Source organism: Hemitrygon akajei, chromosome 17, assembly GCF_048418815.1.
Source record: "Hemitrygon akajei chromosome 17, sHemAka1.3, whole genome shotgun sequence".
Lineage (NCBI taxonomy): Eukaryota > Metazoa > Chordata > Chondrichthyes > Myliobatiformes > Dasyatidae > Hemitrygon > Hemitrygon akajei.
This window is the reverse complement of record NC_133140.1, coordinates 89,292,159-89,319,235: the sequence shown is the minus strand read 5'-3', so window position 1 is coordinate 89,319,235 and position 27,077 is coordinate 89,292,159. Positions and strand designations below refer to the sequence as shown.

The following is a 27,077-nucleotide window of genomic DNA, read 5'->3' as shown; positions in this document are numbered from 1 at the left end:
CGTGCTCTTTTAGAAACATAGAAAACCCACAGCACAATACAGGCCCTTCGGCCCACAAAGTTGTGCAGAACATGTCACTACCTTAGAAATTACTAGGCTTACCTATAGCCCTCTATTTTACTAAGCTCCATGTACTTATCTAAAGGTCTCTTAAAAGACCCTATCATATCCGCCTCCACCACTGTTGCCGGCAGCCCATTCCACTCACTCACCACTCTCCGAGTAAAAAACGTACCCCTGACATCTCCTCTGTACCTACTTCCAAGCACCTTAAACCTGCGTCCTCTTGTGGCAACCATTTCAGCCCTAGGAAAGAGCCTCTGTCTATCCACACGATCAATGCCTCTCATCATCTTATACACCTCTATCAGGTCACTTCTCATCCTGCGTTGCTCCAACAAGAAAAGGCCGAGTCCACTCAACCTATTCTCATTAGGCATGCTCCCCAATCCAGGCAACATCCTTGTAAATCTCCTCTGCACCCTTTCTATGGGTTCCACATCCTTCCTGTAGTCAGGCGACCAGAGGGGTGGTGTCTGACCAGGCTCCTATATAGCTGCAACATTACCTCTCGGCTTCTAAATTCAATTCCACGATTGATGAAGGCCAATACACCATATGCCTTCTTAACCACAGCGTCAACCTGCGCAGCTGCTTTGAGCATCCTGTGGACTTGGACCCCAAGATCCCTCTGATCTTCCACACTGCCAAGAGTCTTACCATTAATACTTTTTCTGCCTTCATATTTGACCTACCAAAATGAACCACTTCTCACTTATCTGGGTTGAACTCCATCTGCCACTTCTCAGCCCAGTTTCGTATCCCATCAATGTCCTGTTGTAACCTCTGACAGCCCTCCACACTATCCACAACACCTCCAACCTTTGTGTCATCAGCAAACTTACTAACTCATCCCTCCACTTCCTCATCCAGGTCATTTATAAAAATCACAAAGAGTAAGGGTCCCAGAACAGATCCCTGAGGCACCCCACTGGTGACCGACCTCCATGCAGAATATGATTCGTCTACAACCAGTCTTTGCCTTCTGTGGGCAAGCCAGTTCTGGATCCACAAAGCAATGTCCCCTTGGATCCTATGCCTTCTTACTTTCTCAATAAGCCTTGCATGGGGTAACTTATCAAATGCTTTGCTGAAATCCATATAGACTACATCTACTGCTTTTCCTTCATAAATGTTTGATGACATCCTCAAAAAATTCAATCAGACTCGTAAGGCATGACCTGCCCTTGACTAATACGTACAAATAAGCTGGATGAACTCAGCAGTTCAGGCACATTCCGTTGAAATGAGCCACTGAAACGTTGAAACGGATGCTGCCTGACCTGCTGAGTTCATCCAGCTTGGTTGTACGTGTTGATTTGACCACAGCATCTGCAGTGTACTTTGTGTTTACTGCCCTTGACTAAGCCTTGCTAACTATTCCTAATCATATTATACCTCTCCAAATGTTCATAAATCCTGCCTCTCAGGATCTTCTCCATCAACTTACCAACCACTGAGGTAAGACTCACTGGTCTATAATTTCCTGGGCTATCTCTACTCCCTTTCTTGAATAAAGGAACAACATCTGCAGCCCTCCAATTGTCTGGAACCTCTCCCGTCCCCATTGATGATGCAAAGATCATCGCCAAAGGCTCAGCAATCTCTTCCCTTGCCTCCCATGAGAAGGCCTGGAGTACATTTCATCCGGTCCCGGCAACTTATCCAACTTGATGCTTTGCAAAAGCTTCAGCACATCCTCTTTCTTAATATCTACATGCTCAAGCTTTTCAGTCTGCTGCAAGTCATCACTACAATCACTAAGATCCTTTTCCATAGTAAAGACTGAAGTAAAGTACTCATTAAGAATCTCTGCTATTTCCTCCAGTTCCATACACACTTTCTCACTGTCACACTTGATAGGTCCTATTCTTTCATGTCTTATCCTCTTGCTCTTCACATACTTAGATAGATAGATAGATAGATAGATACTTTATTCATCCCCATGGGGAAATTCAACTTTTTTTCCAATGTCCCATACACTTGTTGTAGCAAAACTAATTACATACAATACTTAACTCAGTAAAAAAAAATATGATATGCATCTAAATCACTATCTCAAAAAGCATTAATAAAAGCTTTTAAAGAGTTCTTAAGTCCTGGCGGTTGAATTGTAAAGCCTAATGGCATTGGGGAGTATTGACCTCTTCATCCTGTCTGAGGAGCATTGCATCGATAGTAACCTGTCGCTGAAACTGCTTCTCTGTCTCTGGATGGTGCTATGTAGAGGATGTTCAGAGTTTTCCATAATTAACCGTAGCCTACTCAGCGTCCTTCGCTCAGCTACCGATGTTAAATTCTCCAGTACTTTGCCCACGACAGAGCCCGCCTTCCTTACCAGCTTATTAAGACGTGAGGCGTCCCTCTTCTTAATGCTTCCTCCCCAACACGCCACCACAAAGAAGAGGGCGCTCTCCACAACTGACCTATAGAACATCTTCAGCATCTCACTACAGACATTGAATGACGCCAACCTTCTAAGGAAGTACAGTCGACTCTGTGCCTTCCTGCACAAGGCATCTGTGTTGGCAGTCCAGTCTAGCTTCTCGTCTAACTGTACTCCCAGATATTTGTAGGTCTTAACCTGCTCCACTCTACTTGTAGAATGCCTTGACTTTTTCCTTAATTCTGCCTGCCAAGGCCTTCTCATGGCCCCTTCTGGCTCTCCTAATTTCCCTAAGCTCCTTCCTAGTAGGCTGGGAGACTCCAGGACCCCCACATCTGACACCAAGCACAGAAAATAGGCCCCACACACATACTTCCTACCTCAGCCCGTCACCCCGCATACCTTATCACCCTGTACACCCCATCACCCCACACACCTTATCACCCTGTACACCGTCACCCCCGTACACCTTATCATCCTGTACACCCCATCACTCTGCACCCTCTACATCCCATCACTCCGTACACTCTATCTACATTCTATGCACCTGATAATGGCTGCAGTGATCTCACAGTGGTGACAGCCATTTCTGAAAGGTATCAGATCGATTGTGAGAATATGACGAGTACGCATGTGGCCGACTGATCGTGGAATTAATTAATCGGGCTTCCTACATACAGGAGAGGCTTTTTTTTTGCACTTGGGCTTTTATGTGTGCACGTTTTCATCTCAGCGGACTCTGTTCATAGCTTTCACACTGCAAGCTGTCTACCGTGACGACCATGACTCAGTGAGAATGTTTAATCATATGGCTTTGCTGTTGCTCTTGCTCTGCACAAACATAATATTTTTCATCACTCACCTCCCAGTGAAAATTTTTTCCACATATCTCCTCATGAACTCTCTGCACTCCGATGCAGTCTCATCCTCCGACACCGCGTCTAGGCTCTGATGTGAAGATAGGGATTCGACGGAAGAGGTTCTTTTGGAATTGTCCCATGAGGTGTTCACTGGGGAGCCCTCTGGATCGCTATCAGCAGAGTTGGTGCCATCACTCCCGGTTCTGCCCGTCCCATCGTTCTGCTGGATATGACCAGAGCCAACAGCTTTGTGCAAAGATAGGGGCTCATCCTTGCTCACAACACAATCAACGTCCTGAAGATTCTCAACAGGAATTTCCTGGGTCCCCATTCTGCTGAGAGTGTAAATGCAGACCAAACAAAGGGTGCAGGAAGCTTGTTAAACCAGCCAGGAGTCCAGAAATCCAATGTGCACCAGCACAGGTCCCATGATCAGCACTTGGGAACACAAGACTTGCTGTTAAACAAAGTACATGAAATTAGATCATACTGTCTGTACCAGAGGCCCTCAATCCATACCTGTTACAGTGTAATCTTCAATAAAGGTTATAGTTAGGGGGATGAAAAACTTCCATATTCCTGGCAGAGATTGCATAGATTAGAACCGGGACAAAGGATGTTGGTACTGTCCATTAAACCAACCCAGACCAGTACAGCATGGCTTGGATACAGAGTGAAGCTCCTACTAGAGTGTCCTCCTGTTTTAACCAGGATTGGCTTAAAGCTCAACCTACCATCAGTACATGGCATACAATAACAGAATCAGAATCAGGTTTAATATCACTGGCATATGTACATAATCAAAAATTGAAAAATTACAATAAGTATAAATTAAAAAAAATTAAGTAGGGAACATAAAGGGAAAACACTGAAGTAGTGTTCATGGGTTTAAAATCTGTTCAGAATCAAATGCAGAGGGGAAGAAGCTGTTCCTGAAATGTTGAGTGTGTGTCTTCGTGCTCCTGTAGCTCCTTCTTGAAGGTAACAATGAGAAGAGGCATGTCCTGGGTGACAGGGGTCCTTAATGATTGATCCACCTTTTTGAGGCAATGCCTTTTGAAGGTGACCTCACTGCTGGGGAGGCCAGTGCCTGTGATGGAGTTGGCTGAGTTTACAAGTTTCTGCAGCTTTCTCCAACCCTGTGCAGTAATCCCTCTCCCTCCTTACCAGACCATGAGGCAACCAGTTAGAATGCTCCCTACAGCACACCTGTAGAAATTTGCAAGTGTCTTTGATGACATACCAATTCTCCTCACACTCCTAATGAAAAATAGCCGCTGTCATGCCTTCTTTGTAATCACATCACTGAAGATGTTGAAACTGCTCACCCTTTCCACCTCTGATCCCTCGATAAGGACTGGTGGGTGTTCCCTCAACTTCCTCTTCCTGAAGTCCAAAATTAATTCCTTGGTCTTATTGACATTGAGTGCAAGGTTGTTATACTCAACTAGCTGTTTCACTCCTAAACACCTCACCACCACCTGAAATTCTGCCTACAGTAGTTGTGTCATTGGTAAATTTATAGATGGAGTTAGAACTGTGCCTAGCCGCACAGTCATGGGTGTAGAGAGAGTAGAGCAGTGGGCTAAGCAAGCATTACTGAGGTGTGCCAGTATTGCTTGTCAGCGAGATATTATTTCGGATCTGCACAGACTGTTGGCTCCAGGTGAGAAAATCGAGGGTCCAGTTGCAGAAGGAGGTACAGAAGCCCAGGTTTTAGAGCTCCTGACGAAGGGTCTCGGCCCCAAACGTTGACTGTTCATTTCCACGGATGCTGTCCAACCTGCTGAGTTCCTCCAGCGTATTGTGCGTGTTGCTTTGACCCCAGCATCTGCAGAATATTTTGTCTTTAGAGCTTGTTGATTTTGTCCTGAGGGTATGATGGTATTAAACACAGAGCTGTAGTCAATAAATAGCAGCCTGATGTAGATATTTTCCTTTCATTCTTCAAGACTTGAGAGAACACCAGCCTAGCCTGCCCAGTTTCTGCTCATCCGAAAGAGCTGGCATCCCTGGAGGCAAGCTGGAGAATCTTAGCTCACCTTGCTTTATAGCAAGTTCAGGGGCTCATCAGATCAGCAATGGCCTGACTTACAAATAACTGACAACTTAACTAACACTTTAAAGGCATCTTTCAAGATAGTAAAAGCTTTTTGTGGAGTGCATTAATAACTAAATACAGTATAGAATCCGTCAGGTTTAATTATGGGCAGTATGAGGGTGAATTATCTTCAGTTATGTAGAGCACTGTGAAGCTGGTTACCACGGAAAAGGGTTGCTTCTGACTGTGAGAAGTTATCCGTCAGACAGCTCTCAGGAACAGAACACTTGCGTAACCCCAAGGTCTGCCTGTCATGTCCTTTTCAGATAACGAGAACCACATTGTACACAATAAATTGAATGCAGTCTCACTACGGCCCTGCACAGTATGTTCCTAGGCATATTTCCTCCTGGTCCTCAATTCTACACATGCACAGTAGAGAGAATCCTAACAAGCTGGTATAGAAACTGCACTGTAGCCAACAAGAAGTCTGTACAATGGGTAGTCAAAACTGCCTAACACATCACCAGCCTACCCACCATTAAGGATAAATAATACAGAAAGGTGCTGGAAAAGAGCCAATAACACCATGAACGATCTCTCACAGCCTGCTTATAGACTGCTTGTCCCACACCCATCAGGGAGAAAGCTACATAGCATCCATACCAGGAGCACCAAACACAAAAACAGTTACCTTCCCCAAGCAGTAAGGCTGATCAACACCTCCACCCACTAACCCAACCCTCCATAACCCCACCATCACTACTTTCATTATTTCCTGTCAGTTACCTTATGTACAGACACTCCTGTGCCAAGCGTCACTATATGGACATAAAATCAATATATGTACATAAGCTATCTTATGTACAGTGTCTATAAAAAGTATTCACCCCTCCTTGGAAGTCTTAATGTTTTATTGTTTTACAACATTGAATCACAGTGGATTTAATTTGGCTTTTTTGACACTGATCAAAAGAAAAATACTTCTTCGTGTCCAAGTGAAAACAGATCTCTACAACGTGACCTAAATTAATTAGCAATATATAACACAAAATAATTGATTGCATAAGTATTCACCCCTTTCAAGTCAGTATTTAGTAGATGCACTAAATGGAGATCTGTTTTTCCAGTCAAATACAGTTTCATTCAAAAAGCAAAATTCTGTTTTTGGAGTCTGTGTATAGTCAAGGTGTTTCAATTGATTGTAATAAAAGATACACCTTTATCTGGAAGGTCTAACTGCTGGTGAGTCAGTATCCCAGCAAAAACTACACCAAGACGACAAAAGAAAACTCCAAGCAACTCCGCAAAAAGGTTATTGAAAAGCACAAGTCAGGAGATGGATACAAGAAAATTTCCTAGTCACTGAATATCCCTTGGAGTAAAGTCAATCATCAAGAATGGAAAGAATATGGCACAGTTGTAAATATGCCCAGAGCAGGCCGTTCTCAAAAATGGAATGACTGTGCAAGAAGGGGACTAGTGAGGGAGGCCACTAAGTGCCATTGAGAACATGGAGAGGCCCCAAAACAAAGAGGAGGTGAGACATTTCCTAGGGACGGTGTCTTACCTGGCTAATTTCATTGTTGATTGTCTACTGTGTCAGCACCACTGAGGTCATTCCTTGAACAGCATAATGAGTGGATTTAGTCTCACAAGCAACAACAGTATTTCTAGACGCAGAAAAAAGTCCTAACTGTAAAGCCCATGCTGAAGTTTTATGATCCAGAAAGGATCTCGGCTGATGTGTCTTAGAGCAGTACTACTGCAGCAACATGATGACACATGGCAACCTGTGGTCTATGCATCAGATAGAGAAAGAGGTTCTTGCTAGTGCATATGCATGTAAAAGGTTCCATCAATATTATCTATGAGCAAACTTTTGAAGTGGAGACAGACCAAAACCACTGGACTCAATTATGTCCAAACCACTGAATGACTGTCCCATGAGGATACAGGCTGCAGAAATATGATGTGAAGATGACCTACACACCGGGAAAATACCTGCTTGCTGCTGATGCATTGGTTCAAGCAGTCAACAGGACAGAAAAGAGTGACCAAGAGATGAATGTAGATATACAGGCCTATGTTGACGTAATTGTCACCTCCAGTCCAGTACCTCCCCATAGAACAGAAAAGGTTAGGACAGCATGAAACAATGAAAACAATCAAAAAGACAATACATAAAGGATGGCCAGCATCTTAGGATAACTGTCCAATGTCTATTCAGGATTATTGGGCACGTGGAGCTGAACTGTCAGTAGTGGAAGATTCCAGTGATGCCAATGCAAAGAAATGCTCAGGAGATACATGAAGGGCATCTTGGTGGGAAAAATGTAAACGAAGGGCTCAGGAAGCAATGTACTGGCCACGAATGAACCACGGTATCACCAGATCATGTGAAATAGGTCTAACTGACAGACCAAAGCAGCAAGCAGAACTGTTTACATCATACCCTGTATCAGACAGACTGTATTTCAAAGTTGGGGTGGATTTGTAATGAGAAGAGTCACATTGTGGTATTGGATTACTTTTCAAATTATCCAGAGGTTACAACACTGCAATCAACATCCAGCAAAGTGGTCTTCACTTGTCTGTTTCAAGTTTATGAGGACATAGTATTGTGTTTGTTTTTTTTCTTTAAAGCCAGAAAATTTGTTATTCTGTGTGTACTTAATAAAGAACTGCAGTTCCCAGTGGGCAATGCGCGTTGTGCACCCAGAACCAGAAGTGACGCTGGTGAGCTGGGCACATGCTCGTGTGGGGCTGAAGCCATTCTGTAAATAAGTATGCTAAGTTTGTCTTTTATCAAGAACAAAAACAAAACAATCTACAAGCCGGTCTTCTTATAAAACTGCACGACAGTATACCTAGCAGAATAGATGCAGTTTTAAAGGCAAGGATGGTCACACCAAATATAGATTTGATTTATTTTTTAACTGTTTACTGCTCTTTAATAGTAATTGTTTTGATATTTTGAAACTTTTCTTTCATTATTTTTGAAAACATCTTCGCTTTACAGATACTTTTTACATGTGCCCAACACTTCTGAACACAACTCTACTCAATCTGTCATGTTGTTGCCTATTATGGGTAGCACAGTAGCATAGCAGCAAGCCTAATGCTTTACAGCGTCAGCAATCGGTTCAATTCCTACCACTGTTTATAAGGAGTTTGTAAGTTCTCTCAATGACTGCATGGGTTTCCTCTGGGTGCTCCGATTTTCTAAGGGAGCTGAGATCCTTCAACGTGTGCAGCAGGATGCTGGAGATCTTTTACCAGTCTGATGCAGTGAGTGCAGTCTTCTTTGCAGCTTTATATTGGGGGAGCAGCAAACATGCTGGTGAAGCAAAAAGACTGAATAAACTCATCAAAAAGGCTGGATCCATCCTTGGCTACAACCTGGACACTTTTGAGTTGGTGGTGGAGAGGAGGTCACTAAACAAACTGTTTTATTATTGATTATGGACAATCAGGCACATCCTCTCCATGAGTTACTGAATGAGCAGCGGAGCCCCTTTTCAAACAGACTCATTCAGCTCTGCTGTCACAAGGATTGTTACAGAAAATCTTTCCCACCAAATGCAATAAGCATATACAACAATTCATCTCTGTGTGACAGGAGTACAATAGTCTCTGCTTTCTTATTTCATACATTATTATTGCACAGTATTGCACATTGGTACATTATGTATATTATTATTCTCTTCATTATTAGTTAAGTCTGCACACTGCTAAGCGTGTTTTTAAATGTTGCTGCTGTAACGAAAGCATTTCCCACTTGGGACCAATATTTATTATCATAATTATTATTATTTTCTACCACATTCCAAAGATGTACATACAGTTAGTGAGTTAGTGGTGTTATGAAGGATGAACAGCTCTGATGGGCAGAAGGGTGCAGAGTTGCCCATATTCATGTTGCTATGCTGCTCATGAGAGAGAGAGATGAGGAGGAAACATGCAAGAACATCTGCTACTGATAAGAGAGGGGAGAGAGACTTGTTGATTCACCGTATTATGACTTCTGAGAGGTTATTTATCTTGTACCATTCTGTTCATTAACATTCCTCAGCGGACAGCCGGAGTGGGTTGGTTTGATGGACACAGCCATTCAAAAGTGATTGATAGCTGAGACCCTGTGAGTAGGGATAAAAGTCAGGTCTGGAGAGACACCCTTCAGACACACCAGTGGACACTGATTGAGTGTTGGATCCCACGGGAAGGTGTGGGGCATCAGAGACCGGTCAGTTAAACTCATAGTGTTATAGCAGGGCCGGTGGGGACTTGTGTGTGTGTCCACTCATGCCAGAGTGACGAGTCCACCACAGAAGAACGGTCTAGCTGAAGGTCAGAGGGGTCATAACTAAATGACCACAACGACACGACGGATCAAGATTGCAAAGGAAGGTTTGCCTGACTGTAGCTGTTACATCTCGCTCGCTCTCTCTCTCTCTCTCCAACGATTACAACACAACAACCAATATCTACCTCAGCACACATGAACTGAACTGAACTTTATATTCTATAATTCATTTACCCCTAGACATCGATAGAGCCTAGAGCTTGTTTATTATTGCTTATTATTATTCCTACACTTTTAGGTTTATTATTGCTAACGTGTGTTATCTATATATTTGCATTATTGGTATTGATTTGCTTATTTTACTAATAAACACTTTTAAATATAGTACCACCAGACTCCAAAGGATTCTTCTTTCTCTGCTGGTCAGACACCCAGTTACGGGATACGTAACAGTGGGCATGCTACGTTGGTGCCAGAAGCCTAGTGATACTTATGAGTTGCCCGAGCACATCCTCAAACCGTGTTGGCCGTTGATGTAAACAACGTATTTCATGGTATATTTAACTGTTTAAATGCACGTGATAAATAATGATAATTGTCTTTATTTTGCTGCTGAGGATGTACTCATGTATACCACCAAATGAAACAATATTTCTCCGGACCAAGGTGCACATCCCAGTACTGATTACTCACACATATAACAAAATAATATTACCACAAATAAACTGACAAATAATAATATTCATTTACGATACAAGTTAAAAAGCAAACATTATAATACTACTGGCATTTCATACGTAATGAGACTTGCGTGGTGGCAGGGAGTTCCGTAGTCTTACGGCCTGGGAGAAGAAGCTGTTTCCCATGCTAACAGTTCTTGTCCTAATGTCCTGATGGTAGGAGGTCAAAGATAGATTGGAGAGATCACTGACAACGCTGGGAGCCCTGTGTACACTACTGATAAGTATCTCTGATGGGTGGAACAGAGACCCCGATGATCCTCTCAGCAGTCCTTGCAATCCTTGCTAAAGACTTGTGGTCAGGTAGCTTGCAATTCCTGTACCAAACAGTGATGTAGTTGGTCAGGACTCTCAATGATGTTCCTGTAAAAAATGGTTAGAATGGGAGGTGGTGGAGGAGGAGTCTTCGCTCACCTCAATGTCTTCTGGAAGTGGAAATGTTGCTGTGCTTTCTTGACCAAAGAGATGATGGTGAAGACCAGTTGAGATCATCCAATGTGCCCTCCCAGAAACCTAGGGCTCCTCTCTCTCTCTCAATGAAGAAGCTATGCATGTGCAGTGAGGACTAGTCAGCCTGTACCTTTTTAAAGTCCACAATCATCTCTTAGGTCTTGTCCACATTGAGACTCAAGTTGTTGTGCTCACCTTTCATCATTGTTGTTGATGAGGCCAACCAACCACTGTTGTGTCATCAGCGAACTTGATGATTTGGTTTGAACTGGTTCTAGCAGTACAGTCATGTATCAGCAGTAGGAACAGCAGCAGGATGAGCACACAGCCCTGGCGGGTGCACCGGTACTCAGTGTGATGGAGTTAGAAATGGTGCTGCCAACATGGGCTGACTGTGGCCTTTCAGTCAAGGTCCAACATCCAGTTACAGAGAGAGGTGTTGAGATCCATCGAGGACAGTTTACCCACTAACTTGTCAGCGATGATCATATTAAACTTGAGCAACCTATCAAGATGTATAACAGCTCTGTAACTGCTCTGCATATGACTGCAAGAAACTGCAGATTGCTATGGACACAGATCAACACATCACAGAAAGCAGCCTCCCCACTATGGACCCTCCCGATATTTCTCACTGTCTCAGTGAACTAGGCAGTATCATTCTCTCTTCACCCCTCTTCCATGGGGCAAAAGATAAAAAAGCCTGAAAAACACATACCACTAGTCAATAACTGCTTCGACCCTATTGTCAACGATTAAATAGCTCCCTAGGTTAATAAATTGAACTAGACCTCACAATCTACCTCATTATCATCTTGCACCTTATTGTTTATCTGTGCTGCACTTCCTCTGTAGCTGTTGCACTTTACATTCTGTTCCAGTCCTGATGAAGGGTCTCGGCCAGAAACATCTCTGTCTCATCCTCTCCATAGATTCCACCTGATCTGCATTTTGTGTGTGCTGCTCTGCATTCCGTTATTGTTTTACCTCAATGCACTGTGTAATGATCTGATCTGTATGAACAGTATGCAAGACAAGCTTTTCTGCATCTCTGTACATTTGACAACAATAAACCAATTGAAAAGGAGTGGGAGAAGAGTGTTCAAGCTGGAATTCAACAAGTTGTAACTCAAGAGTTTCACTGTTGCACAAATACACCACCTGTTTGACCCGACAAACTGTTGCACAATGATAAAGTCAGGAGGAGGGAAGGAGATTGCAAAGGAGTAATTTTAAGTAAGTGAAAACTGCATCTCGCTCCAAAATAGATTTTACTTTGATTTACAGAAGCAAGCTATTATAGAACTAGCAGGAAAAGTCAATGGTACGTAGGTACAGAAGAAGCCTGCCCCACCATTCCACAGAAACACTGAGAAAAAGGCCCTTCAGCCCAACTCCTTCTTGCTAACCCTGATGCCTGTCAACATTAGTCCCATTTGCCTTTCTCATTCAAGTGCCTTTAAAAGTTGTAATTGCAATTGCCTCATTCATTTCCTCGGGCATCTCAATCCAGATACTCATCACCCTCTGTGTAGAAAACCCCTCAGATCTGCTTTAAGTTTCTCCATTCTCATCTTAAACCTATGCCCTTTAATTCTCGATAATGTAGCCTAGGATAAAGACCGACTATCCACAGCCCTTCATGGTCACCCCCTCCATTCCAGACAACAGCATATGAATGTTGCCTAACAATGCAATGTTCCAACCTAACTCCAGCATACTTCCACCAATAGATGTTAAACTGCCCTATAACCCCTACTTTCTGTCTTCCCTCCAAGTTGTACAGGGAGTCACATGGACTGTTTTTAAAATCTTTGGGTACTCTTGTGGAATTTAATACGTTCTGAAGATTTTAACTGTTGGGGCCACTGCTTCATCCACTTCCTTTAAAACCGTTGGGTACAGGGCTTCTATTGGGTCAAAGAGTTTCTTAATTGCCCCTAATGTAACTGCCTCTACCACCATTCCTGGCAGAGCATTCCATGTAAAGAGATACAGTGCCTTGAAAAAGTATTCAGCCTCCACAACTATTTTCACATTTTACTGTTTCCTTTTCTAAATTTAAAATACCTGTATATTGAAGTAGGATTTTTTAAATCTACAGAACATTGTGCATCACATCAAATCAAAAGAAAAATTCCAAAACTTACCAACAATTTATTAAAATTAAAAATCAAAATTGAGAGGCTGAAAAAGGTATTCATCCCCAACAGTATGGTAGATTTTCAATAGAACAAATCAAAATGAAGCCAAAAGAGCACCCAAGACAAGTCAGGGAGATGATAATAGAGAAGCATAAATCTGGGAAGGGCATAAGACCATCTCAAAAGCACTGAACATACCTTCTCGGCCCAAAACACTTACTGTTTACTCTTTTCCATAGATGCAGCCCGGTGTGCTGAGTTCCTCCAGCATTTTGAGCGTGTTGCTTGGATTTCCAGCATCTGCAGATTTTCTCCTGTTTGTGATACCTTGGAGCTCAGTGTATTCCATTGTGAAAAAAATGGAAAAAAAATCTGAAACTACAGCCACACTGCCCAAGTCAGACTGCCAGAGAGGAATGGCACTTAGAGAGGCTGTGAGGCCAAAAGTCACTCGGAGTGAGCTGCACAAGTCAATGGCTGCAACTAGAGATGAAGTTTATGGCTCCATAATCTCTAAGGCCTTGCACAAAAAAGTTATTTATTGAAGAGTGGCAAGGAAGAAACACAGGCTAAAATAAAAATCATACCCTTGCTCGTAAGGACTTTGCAAAGCGTCACTTAGAAGATGCTGTAAAGATGTGGAAGAAGGTCTTGTAATTAGATGAGACTAAAGTGGAACTTATTGGCTTCAACACTAAACGGTATGTGTGGCATAAATCCAATACCGTTCAACAGCCAGGTGACACCATCCCTACTGAAAGTATGATAGAGGTAACATCATGCTATGGGAATGCTTTTCAATAGCAGGGACTAGAATTCAGGTCAGAATTGTTGAGAAGATGTATGTTGCTAAATACAGGGAGATCCTGGATAAAAACTGAGCACCTCTGCCAGAAAGTTTACACTGGGGAGGAGGTTTGTCTTTCAGCAGGACAATGATCCAAAGCACACTGCCAGAGCAAATATGGAGCGGTTTCAAATGAAGAAAATTGATGTCCTCAAGTGACCCTGTCAGAATCCTGACTTTAACCCAGCTGAACATCTCTTGCAAGATCTCAAGTTTGCTGTCCATTGCCTCTCCACAACTAACCTGGCACAGCTTGAGCAATTTTCCAAGGAGGAATGAATAAATCTTGCTTCATCACATTGTACAAAGCTAAGAGATTTATCTAAAAAGACTGTAATAGGTTCAAGAGGTGGTTTAACTAGGTACTGAGCAAAGGCGGATGAATACTTTTGAACTGCTGACATTATATTTAGTTTTTCATGCTTCACAATTTTCATTCCAGAACAAAGGAGCTGTCCTCCTTTAAAGAGAGGGGCTTCCCTTCCTCCACCATCAACGCTGCCCTCAACCGCACCTCTTCCATTTCACACATGTCTGCTCTTACTCCATCCTCCCACCATTCTACCAGGTATAGGGTTCTCCTTGTCCTCACCTACCACCCCATCAGCCTCTGCGTCCAGCACATAATCCTTCGGAACTTCCGCCACCTCCAATGGGATCCCACCACTAAGCACATCTTTCCCTCCCCCGCCTCACTTTCCACAGAGATCACTCTCGACGTGACTCCATTGTTCATTCATCCCTCCCCACTGATCACCCTCCTGGCACATCCTTGCAAGTGGAACAAGTGCTACACCTACCCCTACACCTCCTCCACTACTATTCAGGGTCCCAAACAGTTCTTCCATGTGAGGCGACACTTCATCTTCAAGTCTGTTGTGGTCATATACTATGTCCGGTGCTCCAGGTGTGGCTTCCTGTACATTGGTGAGACCCAACGTAGACTGGGAGACTGCTTCACCAAGCCCCTATGCTCCATCCACTAGAAAAAGTGGGATCTCCCAGAGGCCACCCATTTTAATTTCACTTCCCATTCAGATATGTCTATCCATGGCCTCCTCCAATATCGCAATGAGGCCACGCTCAGGTTGGAGGAACAACATCTTATATTCCGTCTGCGTAGCCTCCAATCCGATAGCATGAACATCAATTTCTCGAACGTTTGGTAATACCCACCCAACCCCCTCTCCTTCACCATTTGCCGTCCCCTTTTCCCCCTCTCACCTTATCTCCTTGCCCTCCCATCGCCTCCCTCTGGTGCTCCTCCCCCCTCTTTTTTCTTCCATTGCCTTTTGTCCTCTATCAGACTCCCCATTCTCCGGCCCTGTATCTCTTTCACCAATCAACATCCCAGCTCTTTACTTCATCCCCTCCCCCCATCTTTTAAATCTACCCCTCAGCATTTGTTCTTCAGTCCTGCTGAAGGGTCTTGGCCCAAAACTTCGACTGTACTCTTTTCCATAGATGTTACCTGACTTGCTGAGTTCCTCCAGCATTGTTCGGATTTCCAGCATCTGCAGATTTTCTCGTTTGTTCACAATTTTCCCTGATTTTGGGCTTTACTGTGAAAAAAGGGGCATGCAATTCACAAATAAAAGCTGTCAACTAAATTGACCAAATCCCTGTTGAAATACTCTTTTATGTGAACAAAGGGTTGGGGATGAATACTTTTACAAGGCACATAAAGTTAGTCAATATAGTTCATACCAATTGCTGAGAAGGCAGTGACAGATTAACTGCCAGAAAGGAATATTTATTTCGATAAAGTTCTGTGTCTGGAATCTTTATAATTTTCTGTCCAATTTAACCATCCAGTTAAACTTTCACTGTTTATGGAGGTGGGATCTCATTGATAACTATTGAATACTGAAAGGGCTAGATAAAGTGCATGTGGAGAGGAAGTTTCCTATAGTGGGAGGTCTAGGATCAGAAGGCACAGCCTCAGAATAGAGGGATATCCATTTAAAACAGAGATGAGGAAGAATATCTTAAGCCAGAGGTTGGTGAATCTGTGGAATGCACAGTCACTGATGGCTATGAAGGCCAAATCATTGGCTATACTTAAGATGGAGGTTGATAGGTTCTTGATTAGTCTGGGTGTCAAAGGCAGGAGAATGGGGTGATGGAATGGCAGAACAGACTCGATGGGCCGAATAGCCCATTTCTGCTCCTACGTCTAATGCTTAGTACAATTCGCCCAATCGCCATAATCAATAGGTGCAAATGAAAGCATGCTTGAGCTTAGAAGACAGCTGAACGTCACCCACTTAAAAGCAGCTTAGTTGTTCTGCTATGCATTTTGTGATTTCTGTTTTTAACATCCTAGATTAGATCAGGGAAGACACAGCACTGCCCTTCAATGACACATTCTACATCAACGCAAACTAGTGGTCATCAGGAACACAGACTTCAACACTCCGTCCAAATGGATGTAAAAGTGATCAGAAGCAGGAGGTGCTGGATTTACTCAGTAAGTCAGACATGTGGGCACCAATGCTTCAACTGAACCATCTCCAAGGATACCAGAAATGCCCACCTCTTCCCTAAGGCCATTCATGCCCCCACCACAAGTAGATGTTTAGAACTAAACACGCTGCTGGGAAAACTCAGTAAGTTAGGCAGCAATACTTAACATTACAGGTCTGGGATCCCAGTGAAAACTTGGAGAAAATAAGCATTTCAGATAGTAGAGAAGGTGAGGAAGTCACTTGTGGAACAAAGGGAATCTCTCTGATGGGATGAGAATGTAACGTTCCTGTGTATCAACATCTCTGAGGATTTATCCTGAGTCCAACATATTGATGCAATTACAAAGAAGGCACAACAGTGGCTGTATTTCATTAGGAGTTTCAGGAGATTTGGTATGTCAAAGACTCACAAATTTCTACAAAAGTACCGTGGAGGACATTCTGACTTGATGCCTCACCATCTGATATGGAGGGGCAAATTTGCAAGACTGGAAAAAGCTGCACAGGGTTGTAAGCTCTGACAGCTCCAAAATGGACATTAGCCTCCCCACTATCGAGGATATCTTTAAAGGCAGTGCTTCAAGAAGATGGAATCCATCATTCAATACCCAGGACATGTCCTTTTCTCAATGCTACCATCCATCGAGGGGGTGGTGCAGGAGTCTGAATCCACACACACAATGTTTCAGGAACAGCTTCATTACCACACCATCAAATTTCTGAACAGACCATGATCACTACCTCACTTTTTGCACTAATTATTTATTATTTATATGGATTTCTTATTGTAACTTATAATTTCTTATGTATTGCATTGCACTGCTGCCACAAGGCAACAAATTCCACAACAAATGTCAGTGATAACAGACCTGATTCTGATTCTAATATGGCAGCTGAAGAAAAGGTAAAGTCAGATTATGTTTCTCTGCCTTGTGCTGATAAGGCTTGGGGATATACACAGAAGCTAAACTATACAGAAAAACAGGAAACTACACAATGGTGATGATGATAGGCAGAAGTGGCCAGTTTGAATGTGAACAAAGAGGGCGAGTTAGCTGAAGTTGGAGAATCTGATCGAGTCCTGCGGTCCAGGAACACCATTTCAGTATTCGTCTCATCTAAAGTTGGAGAATTTGATAGTTCTACAGTCCATAGAGACTCTATTGAGTCTTACATGATGTGAAATTTGCTTCCAACATGAAGATTAAGACTGGAGTAGATAGGGTGGATGTGGAGAGGGTGTTTCCAATGGTGGGGGTATCCAGAACTAGAGGGCACAGCCTCAAAATTAAGGGGTGACCTTTTAAAACAGAGGTAAGTAGGATTTTTTTTTAGCTAGAGTAGTAAATCTGTGGAATGCTCTGCCACAGTCTGCTGTGGAGGCCAAGTCCGTGGGTATATTAAGGCGAAAGCTGATAGTTTCTTGATCGGTCAGGGCATCAAAGAACACGGTGAGAAGACAGGTGGATGGGGTTAAGTGGGATCTGCAATCAGCCATGATGGAATGGCGGAGCAGATTCGATGGGCTGAATGGCCTAATTCTGTTCCTATGTCTTATGGTCTTCAGGGACAAGGTTCTTCAGCCAGAATCATAGATTTTACAAGATAGCTGGAACAGCAGAAAGGGTCTGTTTTGTTTCTGTGATAAGCTGCTGCAGTACATTGTACATTAGGAGTTTCTGTGGGCGAAAACAAGATTCCCGGATGGTACATTGCCTCCTGGGTGCCAGGGTCTGGGACACATCAGATCGACTATTTTTTGCCATCTGTATTTACTCAGGAGACAGACACAGAATGTATAGAAAATAAGATAAAACTATTTATCCTGAAGGAAGTTATTGTTGCAAGGCTGCTCAGTCAGAAATATATACCTCAAAATACAAAATGTAACCACTGAGGTACAAAAAAGACAAAATGTGCATTAAAAAGTGACAGTGCAAAATACAGATGTGCAATGAAACCCGATACTTGCATACTTGAGGAGAGGAGTTGTAGAGTCTGATAGCCCGGGGAGAAAGGATCCCCTGCGGCATTCAGAGGTGCACCTTAGTGCTCCTCTGTACGTCATGGAGGGGGGTGAGAGGGATTGTCCATAGTGCTCCATAGCTTCTGCAGCATGCTCCTCTCAGACACAACCACCAGTTCCACCTCAGAACACAACCAGCCTTCCTGACGAGCTTATTGATCTTCCTGGCGCCCGCTGCTCTCACCCTGCTGCCCCAGCAGACTACAGCATCGAATGGAATGCTGGCCACCACTGACTCGTAGAACACAGTACTGCAGACGTTGAATGACCGGAGCCTCCTCTGGAAGTACAGTCGGCTCTGTCCCTTCTCATACAGAGACCCTGTACTTTTAGTCCAGTCCAGTTTATTGAACAGTTTACTGTTCCCAGGTGTTTGTAGTCCCAGACAACTTCAACATCTGTTCCCTTGCTGGAGGTGGGAATGCAGGGTGTTTTCACCTTCCTGAAATATACCACCAACTCCTTTGTTTTAGTGATGTTGAGCTGCAGGTGATTCAGCCCACACCGCTCAACAAAACTGTCCACCGCTCTTCTATACTCGGCCTCTTGACCCCGGCTGATATAGCCCACAACTGCCGAATCATCCAAAAACCTCTGCAGGTGGCAGGACTCCAAGTTGTATCTAAAGTCCGAAGTGTAGATGGAGAACAGAGTGGGACAAGACAGTCCCCTGAGGTGCCCCTGTGCTGCTGACCACAGTATCTGATACACAGCTTAGAAGAAAACAATGGTGCCTAACGGCGACTCCTTTGCTTGCATCTTTGGAAACAGCTCTATTTCCATCTTTAATATTTCTATTTTCCCCTTTCAGGGTTCTTTTGAAAACCCTGACCTGGAGTTACACACTGACTATGGTTCTTTGTGATAATGGGACCCGATCTCGGGGTTTCACGACTGGCCGTTATTCAGCATGCCAAGGGCGCAGCCTGAGAGCTTTGCTCGTCTTTGGAGGTTCAAGATTTTGTGGCTCTGAAGACAGAGGGGGGATTGGAGGTCGGTGTCCGGGCAGGAGATCGGTGTGTCGTGGGAGATGGAAGATCTAAGGCTGCGTGCCCAGAGACCCGAGATCTTTGGGTACAGAGCTCAGTAAAAGTGATGCAACAGATTTTTAACATCGTAAGCTAGTGAGTTGTTTGTTATGTCTCCCCTCTCGCTGTGAAATGGAGACACCTTTTTCTCCCTTATTAGGGAGAGAGAGAGAGCCTGTGGAATGTTGAATACTGGGTGAACAAGCAGTCTTTGGAGTACTGCAGATCTGTGTCTTTCTGTTGCTTTGCTCACACTTGAGTGCTCGGTGGCAGGTGCCGATGCTATTTTTGGTCGGTGGAGGGAGAGGGTGATCGTTGCTTGCTGCTGCTTACGTGTGAAAGGGAGAGGAGCTGAGGGGGACTTTGGGATTCCAACATTTAACTGTCATTCATTCTTTGGGGGCACTCCTCTGTTTTCATGGATGTTTGTGAAGAAAATGCATTTCAGGATGTATATTGTATACATTTCTCTGACATTAAATGTACCTTTAAAACAGCTCTGCAATCTCACATACTGTGACCATCTGGACAGGTAGTCTGTAATCCAGGACACTAGTGGAGCATCCACCTGTATCTCTGTGAGCTTACTCCCTAGTAAAGCAGGTCGTATTGTGTTAAAAGCACTGGAGAAATCAAAGAAGATGATTCTCACAGCACTGCCTGGCTCATCCAGATGGGTGTAAGCCTGTTGAAGCAGGAAGAGAATGGTGTTCTCAACTCTAATATGTGGTTGGCAAGCAAAGAAGTGAGGAAAAGTGGCATCAATTTCATGGACTCTGTACAGATTACAGAGGAGGTGTTGTTTGCTATCCGAGGCTTGGGGTAGATACATCCCCATGGCCCGACAAGGTGTTCCCTCGAACCCTGTGGGAGGCAAGTGTAGAAATTGCCAGGGACCTAGCAGAGATATTTAACTCATCATTCGTGACAGGAGAGGTACCAGATGATTGGAGGGTAGCCAATGTTGTTCCACTGTTGAAAAAATGCTCTAAAAATAAACCACAAAGTTATTGGCCCGTGAGCTTGACATTGGTAGAGGGAAGGTTATTGGAAGGTACTGGAAGGGACTAGACATATAGGAATTTGGACAGACATGGACTGATTCAGGATTGTCAGCATGGCTTTGTGTGTGGCAGGTCATGTCTAACCAATCATGTAGAGTTTTTCGAGGAAGTTACCAGGGAAGTTGATGAAGTGGCAGTGGATGTATCCTACATGGACTTTAGCAAAACATTTGACAAGGTCCCACATGGGAGGTCGGTCAGGAAGGTTCAGTCACTTGGCATTCAGCATGAGGTAGTAAATTGGATTAGACATTGGCTTTGTGGGAGAAACCAGAGAGTGGTAGTAGATGGTTGCCCCTCTGACTGGAGGCCTGTGACAAATGGGGTGCTTCAGGGATCGGTGCTGGGACACTGTTGTTTGTCATCTAGTGTATATCAATGATCTGGATGATAATGTGATTAACTGGATTAGCAAATTTGTGAATGACACCAAGATTGGGGGTGTAGTGGACAATGAGGAAGGCTATCACGGCTTGCAAAGGGATCTCCACCAGCTGGAAAAATGGACTGAAAACTGGCAGATGGAACTTAATGAAGATGAGTGTGAGGTTTTTACCAGGGTAGGTCTTACACAATGAATGGTAGGGCACTGAGGAATGTGGTAGAACAAATGAAATACAGGTCCATAATTTGTTGAAAGTAGTGTCACAGGTAGATAGGATCATAAAGAAAGTTTTTGGCACATTGAATGCCATTCTCTTCCTGCTTCAACAGGCTTACACCCATCTGGATGAGCCAAAAGCTTTTGGCACATAGGATCATAAAGAAAGCTTTTGGCAATTAATGTAATGGATACGGAAGATGGGATGTTATGTTGAAGTTGCATAAGACATTGATGAGGTCTAATTTTGAGTATTGTGTGCAGTTTTGGTCACCTACCTACAGGAAAGGTATAAACAAGGTTGAAAGAATACAGAGAACATTTACAAAGATGTTGCCGGAACTGGAGGACCTGAGTTATAAGGAAAGATTGAATAGGTTAGAACTGTATTCCTTAGCACATAGTAGAATGAGGGGAAGATTTAATAGAGATATACAAAATTATGAAGGGTATAGATAGGGCAAACGCAAGTAGGCTTTTCCCACTCAGGTTGGGCAACAGAGGTCATGGTTTAAGTGTGAAAGGTGAAATGTTTAAGGGAACATGAGCAAAAATGTTTTCATTCAGAGGGTAGTGAGAGTGTGGAATGAGTTGACTGTGCAAACTGGTGCATGCGAATTTGATTTCAATGTTTAAGAGAAGTTTGGACAGGTCCATGGATAGTAGGGATATGGAGGACTATGGTCCCTGTGCCGGTTGATGGGAGTAGGCAGCTAAAGTGCATGGACTAGACAGGCTGAAGGGTCTGTTCTGAGCTGTACTTCTCTATTATGAACACGAGGGATGATGCAACTATCTCTTCTTCTTCTGAAACATGTTCACTGGTAAGAAATGACAACTTCTTCAGAGCAGTGATCACCAAACCCAGTGATAAACTACCCTGTCACACAATCCCACATTTCATTTCGACATTTCAAGGCCGGATCTACAGACGCCAAGGCCAGCCTGCAGTGGGCAGGGACGGTGAACCAGATCCAATGTTCAGCTGAGTCAACAAACATGAATTGAAAAGGAAAACTAATTATACATATCAGGTGGATATGAAAAGTACAGCCTGTCCTCAAACAGAAAGAAGACAAGAACCCAATTAAACAGTTCTGTGCCTGCTGGTACAAACTGCTTTCATACAGAAAGCACTCTGCTAAAACAAAGAGAGGCAACTGAACACTATCAGTACACAAACTCAGAGCAACTACCCTGGGGTGACCCAGAACAGTACAGGAACAGGGCTTTCACCCGACAATGTTGTGTAAAACCAAATAAATTAACAGTCAAATAGCAAACTAAACTATCCTCAGGTCAGCTTGCACTGAGCTAACAGACATTGGGTCCACAAGAGAATGGACTAATGAGGTCTCTACATTTCATCCTTTTAAACCAAAAGTTGCATGACCCCCACTCCCCACATTTACACACACAATTCAGCTTTACATTGCTGGAATCAATAGAGTGAGGGTTTATCACTGAGACAGAGTACTGAAGATGACAAATGCTATGCTTGCCTTCATCAGTTGGGGCACTGAGTACAAGAGTCAGGATCTCTGAGGATCTAACTGGTCCCAACATATTGATGCAGTTATAAAGAAGGCAAGACAGTGGCTATACTTCATTAGGAGCTTGAAGAGATTTGGTATGTCAACAAATACTCAAAAACTTCTATAGATGTACCACGGAGACCATTCTGACTGCCTCACTGTCTGGTTTGGCGGTGGGGGGGGGGGGGGGCGGGTGGCTACTGCACAGGACCAAAAGAAGCTGCAGAGGGTTGTAAATTTACTCAGCTTCATCTTAGGTACTAGCCTACAAAGTACCCAGGATATCTTCAAGGAGCGACGTTTCAGAAGGGAGCATACATTATTCAGCACCTCCAGCACCCAGGGCATGCCCTTTTCTCATTGTTACCATCAAATAGGAGATACAGAAGCCTGAAGACACACAGTCAGCGATTCAGGAACAGCTTCATCCCCTCTGATCCCTAATTGGACATTGAACCCCTGAACACTACCTCACTTTTTAATGTATATTATTTAGAAACACAGAAATCCTACAGCACAATACAGGCCCTTCAGCCCATAATGCTGTGCCGAACATGTACTTACTTTAGAAATTACCTAGGGTTGGACTTCCGGTAAGATGGCGATTGTTTAGCTGCTCCGAACTTTTGTTCCGTTACTGTCGTTATCTTTGCACTAAATGTCTCCATTTTTTAAACCTTAAGAATTATTTCGGTATCTCTTACTTGCCTGTGAATATATCTAACTTACAATGTCTAGCAAGAGTTCTAAATCCGGGAGAAAAGAAACTATGACCCCTTCGGACGAGGCTCTGGTTGCGCTCGGAAAGCTCCGAGACGAAATTTTAAAGGAATTTAAAACCGCTTTCAAACAGTTAGAAGACAAACTGGATCGGATCAACGATAAAGTGGACAAACATGCTGAACACTTATCTCGCATTGATTCGACTTCTGAAGATTTAGAAAGTCGTGTTCGATACTTGGAGACTCTCTGTTCCAGCTTAGAGGAAAAATCTAACAAACTTCTTTCCAAAATGGTGGATCTCGAAAATCGCAGCAGACGCTGCAATATCAGAATTCTTGGATTGCCAGAGGCGACCGAAAAGGGATCAACCGTGAAGTTTTTCGCTGAGTTTCTCTGTGAGATATTCGGGAAAGATTTGCTTTCGAAGCTGCCCAAGCTCGAACGGGCACACAGAGTTTACGTTCCCCCTGGAATTCTGGGCTCCCGTCCGCGACCAGTAGTCTTGTGTTTCCATCAATACCAGGTAAACCACAGTCTGATTGTAGAGGCGCGTCGCAGGGGGTCTTTTCCTTTCCAGGATACAACCATTCGCTTTGTGGAAGATTTTGCACCCCAGACCTTAAAGATGCGCGCTGAGTTTAAAGGCGCAATGAAAGTGCTTTTTGATCGTGGTTTCAAACCTTCTCTTCGCAATCCTGCCGATCTACGAATCAAGCTTAATACCGGGAAATACAAGTGGTTCAAATCAGCGAAGGAAGCTGAAGCGTTTGTGGCAAGACTTCCAGCTATCCAGTCATCTTCGGAATCTGATCGGACCTCCTAAAATGGTGGATAAGTACTCCTCGTAGTAAAATTACTTTTTCTGGACTCAGACTTCACTTGAATTACTCAGACATTATTCATTGAAACTTTAAGGGCTGTTGACAATCTCTCCCAGGATTTGGTGTGTGTGTAATCTATTTTTATTCTTGTATAATTTTACCTACAGAGTTCTACAACTAACTCTAACTTGTTTTGGAGGTTTGAAGTCTTTAGTGAAGGCCTCCCTGTTTGTTGGTTCACAATTTAATTGCTGATTTATTTTTCCTTCTTTAAAAATATTTATTTATTTTATCTTTTTTTTTCTTTTCTTCACCCCTTTTTTCTAATCTCTGAATTTTTTTCTCCCTTCTCTGTAAATGGTTGATAAATACTTGTCTTGAATTTATAATTTTCCCCTTCCTCTTCTTTTTTCTTTTTCTTTCTTACCTTTTTTTTCCTTTCTCTTACTTTATTCTTCTATAATTTTTCGCGGGTAGGTTAGTTTTGGTTTTCTTCCGATTTTCTCTGTATTAAGTTTTATATTTCTGCAGAAGGTGTTCTAATCTAAACCAGAGTCTGGTACAATGGTCACCTCTTGGTAGGTCGTATTAATGTTGTTAAAATGTATGTTCTTCCCAAATTTTTATACTTATTTCAATCTATCCCAATTTTTATTCCTAAATCTTTTTTTGATTCCTTAGACTCTATTATTTTGTCATATCTGTGGCAGAATAAGCACTCTAGAATTAATAAAATCCACCTCCAAAAATCTAAAAAAGAGGGTGGCATGGCTTTACCTAACTTTCGCTTATATTACTGGGCAGCTAATATACGTTGTGCTGCCTTCTGGTCTTTCTTCCACAGTCAACCCGAGTGCCCTAACTGGGTGGCAATGGAGTTGAGCTCCACTAAAGAATTATCTATATCTGCACTTCTTGGCTCTGCACTCCCTAGCAGTCTGCCCAGATCAATAGCTAATCCTCTTGTTAGACACACTTTGCGTATATGGGCTCAGTTCAGGAAATGCTATGGTTTCCAGGGGTTTTCCGTTTCTAGCCCTGTCGCACATAATCACCTTTTTTTACCTACTACGTACGATTCAGCATTCCATGTTTGGTACAGGAAGGGCATTAGACATTTTGAAGATCTCTTCATTGATAATCGCTTCGCTTCTTTTCAGCAGCTCTCTGTTAAGTTCAACCTGCCTAACGCTCACTTTTTCAGATATCTCCAAATCCGACACTTTACTGCTCCTTTAATTCCTAACTTTCCTGAAATGCCTGCAAAAAATGCTATGGACCTATTTCTTTCCATTAATCCACTAGGTAAAGGTTTAATATCAATTATCCGAGATAAACTAGCAGCGTTACGACGGGCCCCTGTGGATAAAATTAAAATGGCCTGGGAGCAGGATTTAAATATCTCCTTATCCGAGGAGAGCTGGGACTCAGTTCTCAAATCGGTCAACTCAACCTTCCTTTGTGCTCGCCATTGCCTCTTACAGTTTAAGATTGTTCATAGAGCCCATATGTCTAAATCTAAACTATCTCGATTCTACCCTGGCATTAGTCCGCTTTGTGATAAATGCAAGAGGGGCGTGGCCTCTCTCATCCATATGTACTGGTTCTGTCCTAGCTTGGAGAAATTCTGGAAAGATGTCTTCACTACATTATCGGGTATTCTGAATCAGCAACTAGAACCTAACCCCTTAATTGCTCTGTTCGGTTTTTGGGGCGAGACAGATTTATGTCTGGGTCTGACCAAATGCCGAATACTATCCTTTGCCTCTCTCCTGGCGAGACGCTTGATCCTCCTCAGATGGAGAGATGTTGCCCCGCCCACTCATGCGCAATGGCTTAACGACATTATGGCCTGCTTGGACCTCGAAAAAATTCATTATTCAGTTCTTAATTCGGATCTAAAGTTCCATAAGGTCTGGGGACCTTTTATCGAGTACTTTCATAACCTTCCTCTTGACTAGGGTTTTTTTTTCTTTTTTTTTCTTCTTTTCGGTCTCTTACTTTCAGCTCCCTTTTTCTTTTTTTTCTGGTAGTAGGCATTATTATCCCCTGTTACTAAGTGTATTCACAGTCTGGGAGTTTGACTGTCCTGACTTATACTCTCTATATTGTGTGGTGGTTGGTCTGGAGTTGTTGTTGTTTTTTTCTTGTGTTGTGGGGCTTGGGGAGGACACTAAGCTCACTTGTCTTTAATTTAGGTGCTTTTTTGTTAAATTCTCTTCGTTTGTAGCATATTGTTATTGTATGCTTAATCTTGCACTGTATTAATGCTCCCCACTGGGATTTGGGGTTTTTAATTTTGTAAAATGTTTTGAAAAACTAATTTAAAATTTTTTTTTTTAAAAAAAAAGGTGTTCTAATCTGTAGTTATGTTTTCTAGTGCATAAAGTAGTTACTATTTGCTATAGTATTTATACGGAACTGTTGTTAATGACACAGATCTGGAAGTTGTATTTGGGTTAATTTTTTTGGTAGAGCTAGCTACTTGTTTTGGTAGCCGTCTAGTTTTGGGTTGTGCGGGTGGGGTGGATTTTCCAGTTCCAACATCACTCACTGTATTTATTGTTTCTCTTTATTGCTCAGGACATGTTTATATTTTGACCTTACGTATCTATGTTTACATCTCTGCTCCTAGACTGCTATTATACTGCTTGACTTTTTATATACCTGCTGCCTTTTATGCATTAGTAATTGATAATGGCTAGTGCACTTAAATTCGTGAAGGAATGTAAAGGGATTGAACCACCCTGTTAAAAGGAGGAAGGTATTCTCACATATCAAACAACTCAAAGCTGACATTGCTTTCCTCCAAGAAACTCATATTCGTTGTTTTGATAACTCCCGGCTTCTGTCAAAGTGGGCGGGTCAGCATTTTCATTCATCCTTTGCCGCTAAAGCTAGGGGAGTTTCCATTCTTATTAACTCAAATATTCCTTCTGAACTCCATAATAAAATATCTGATACAAATGGCCGTTTT

At 42.9% G+C, this 27,077-nt stretch overlaps 1 protein-coding gene across 1 annotated transcript in view; it reads right to left on the bottom strand.

Moving 5' to 3' along the window:
* The window catches only part of LOC140740895 (Fanconi anemia core complex-associated protein 24-like), a 194,050-nt gene that overhangs the window by 111,845 nt on the left and 55,128 nt on the right, over nt 1-27,077 (bottom strand). The window contains exon 2 of the mRNA XM_073070507.1: nt 3,309-3,763. Within this exon, the coding sequence (XP_072926608.1) occupies nt 3,309-3,637 (329 nt within the window). The 5' untranslated portion in view covers nt 3,638-3,763. The remainder of the gene's footprint in view (nt 1-3,308; nt 3,764-27,077) is intronic.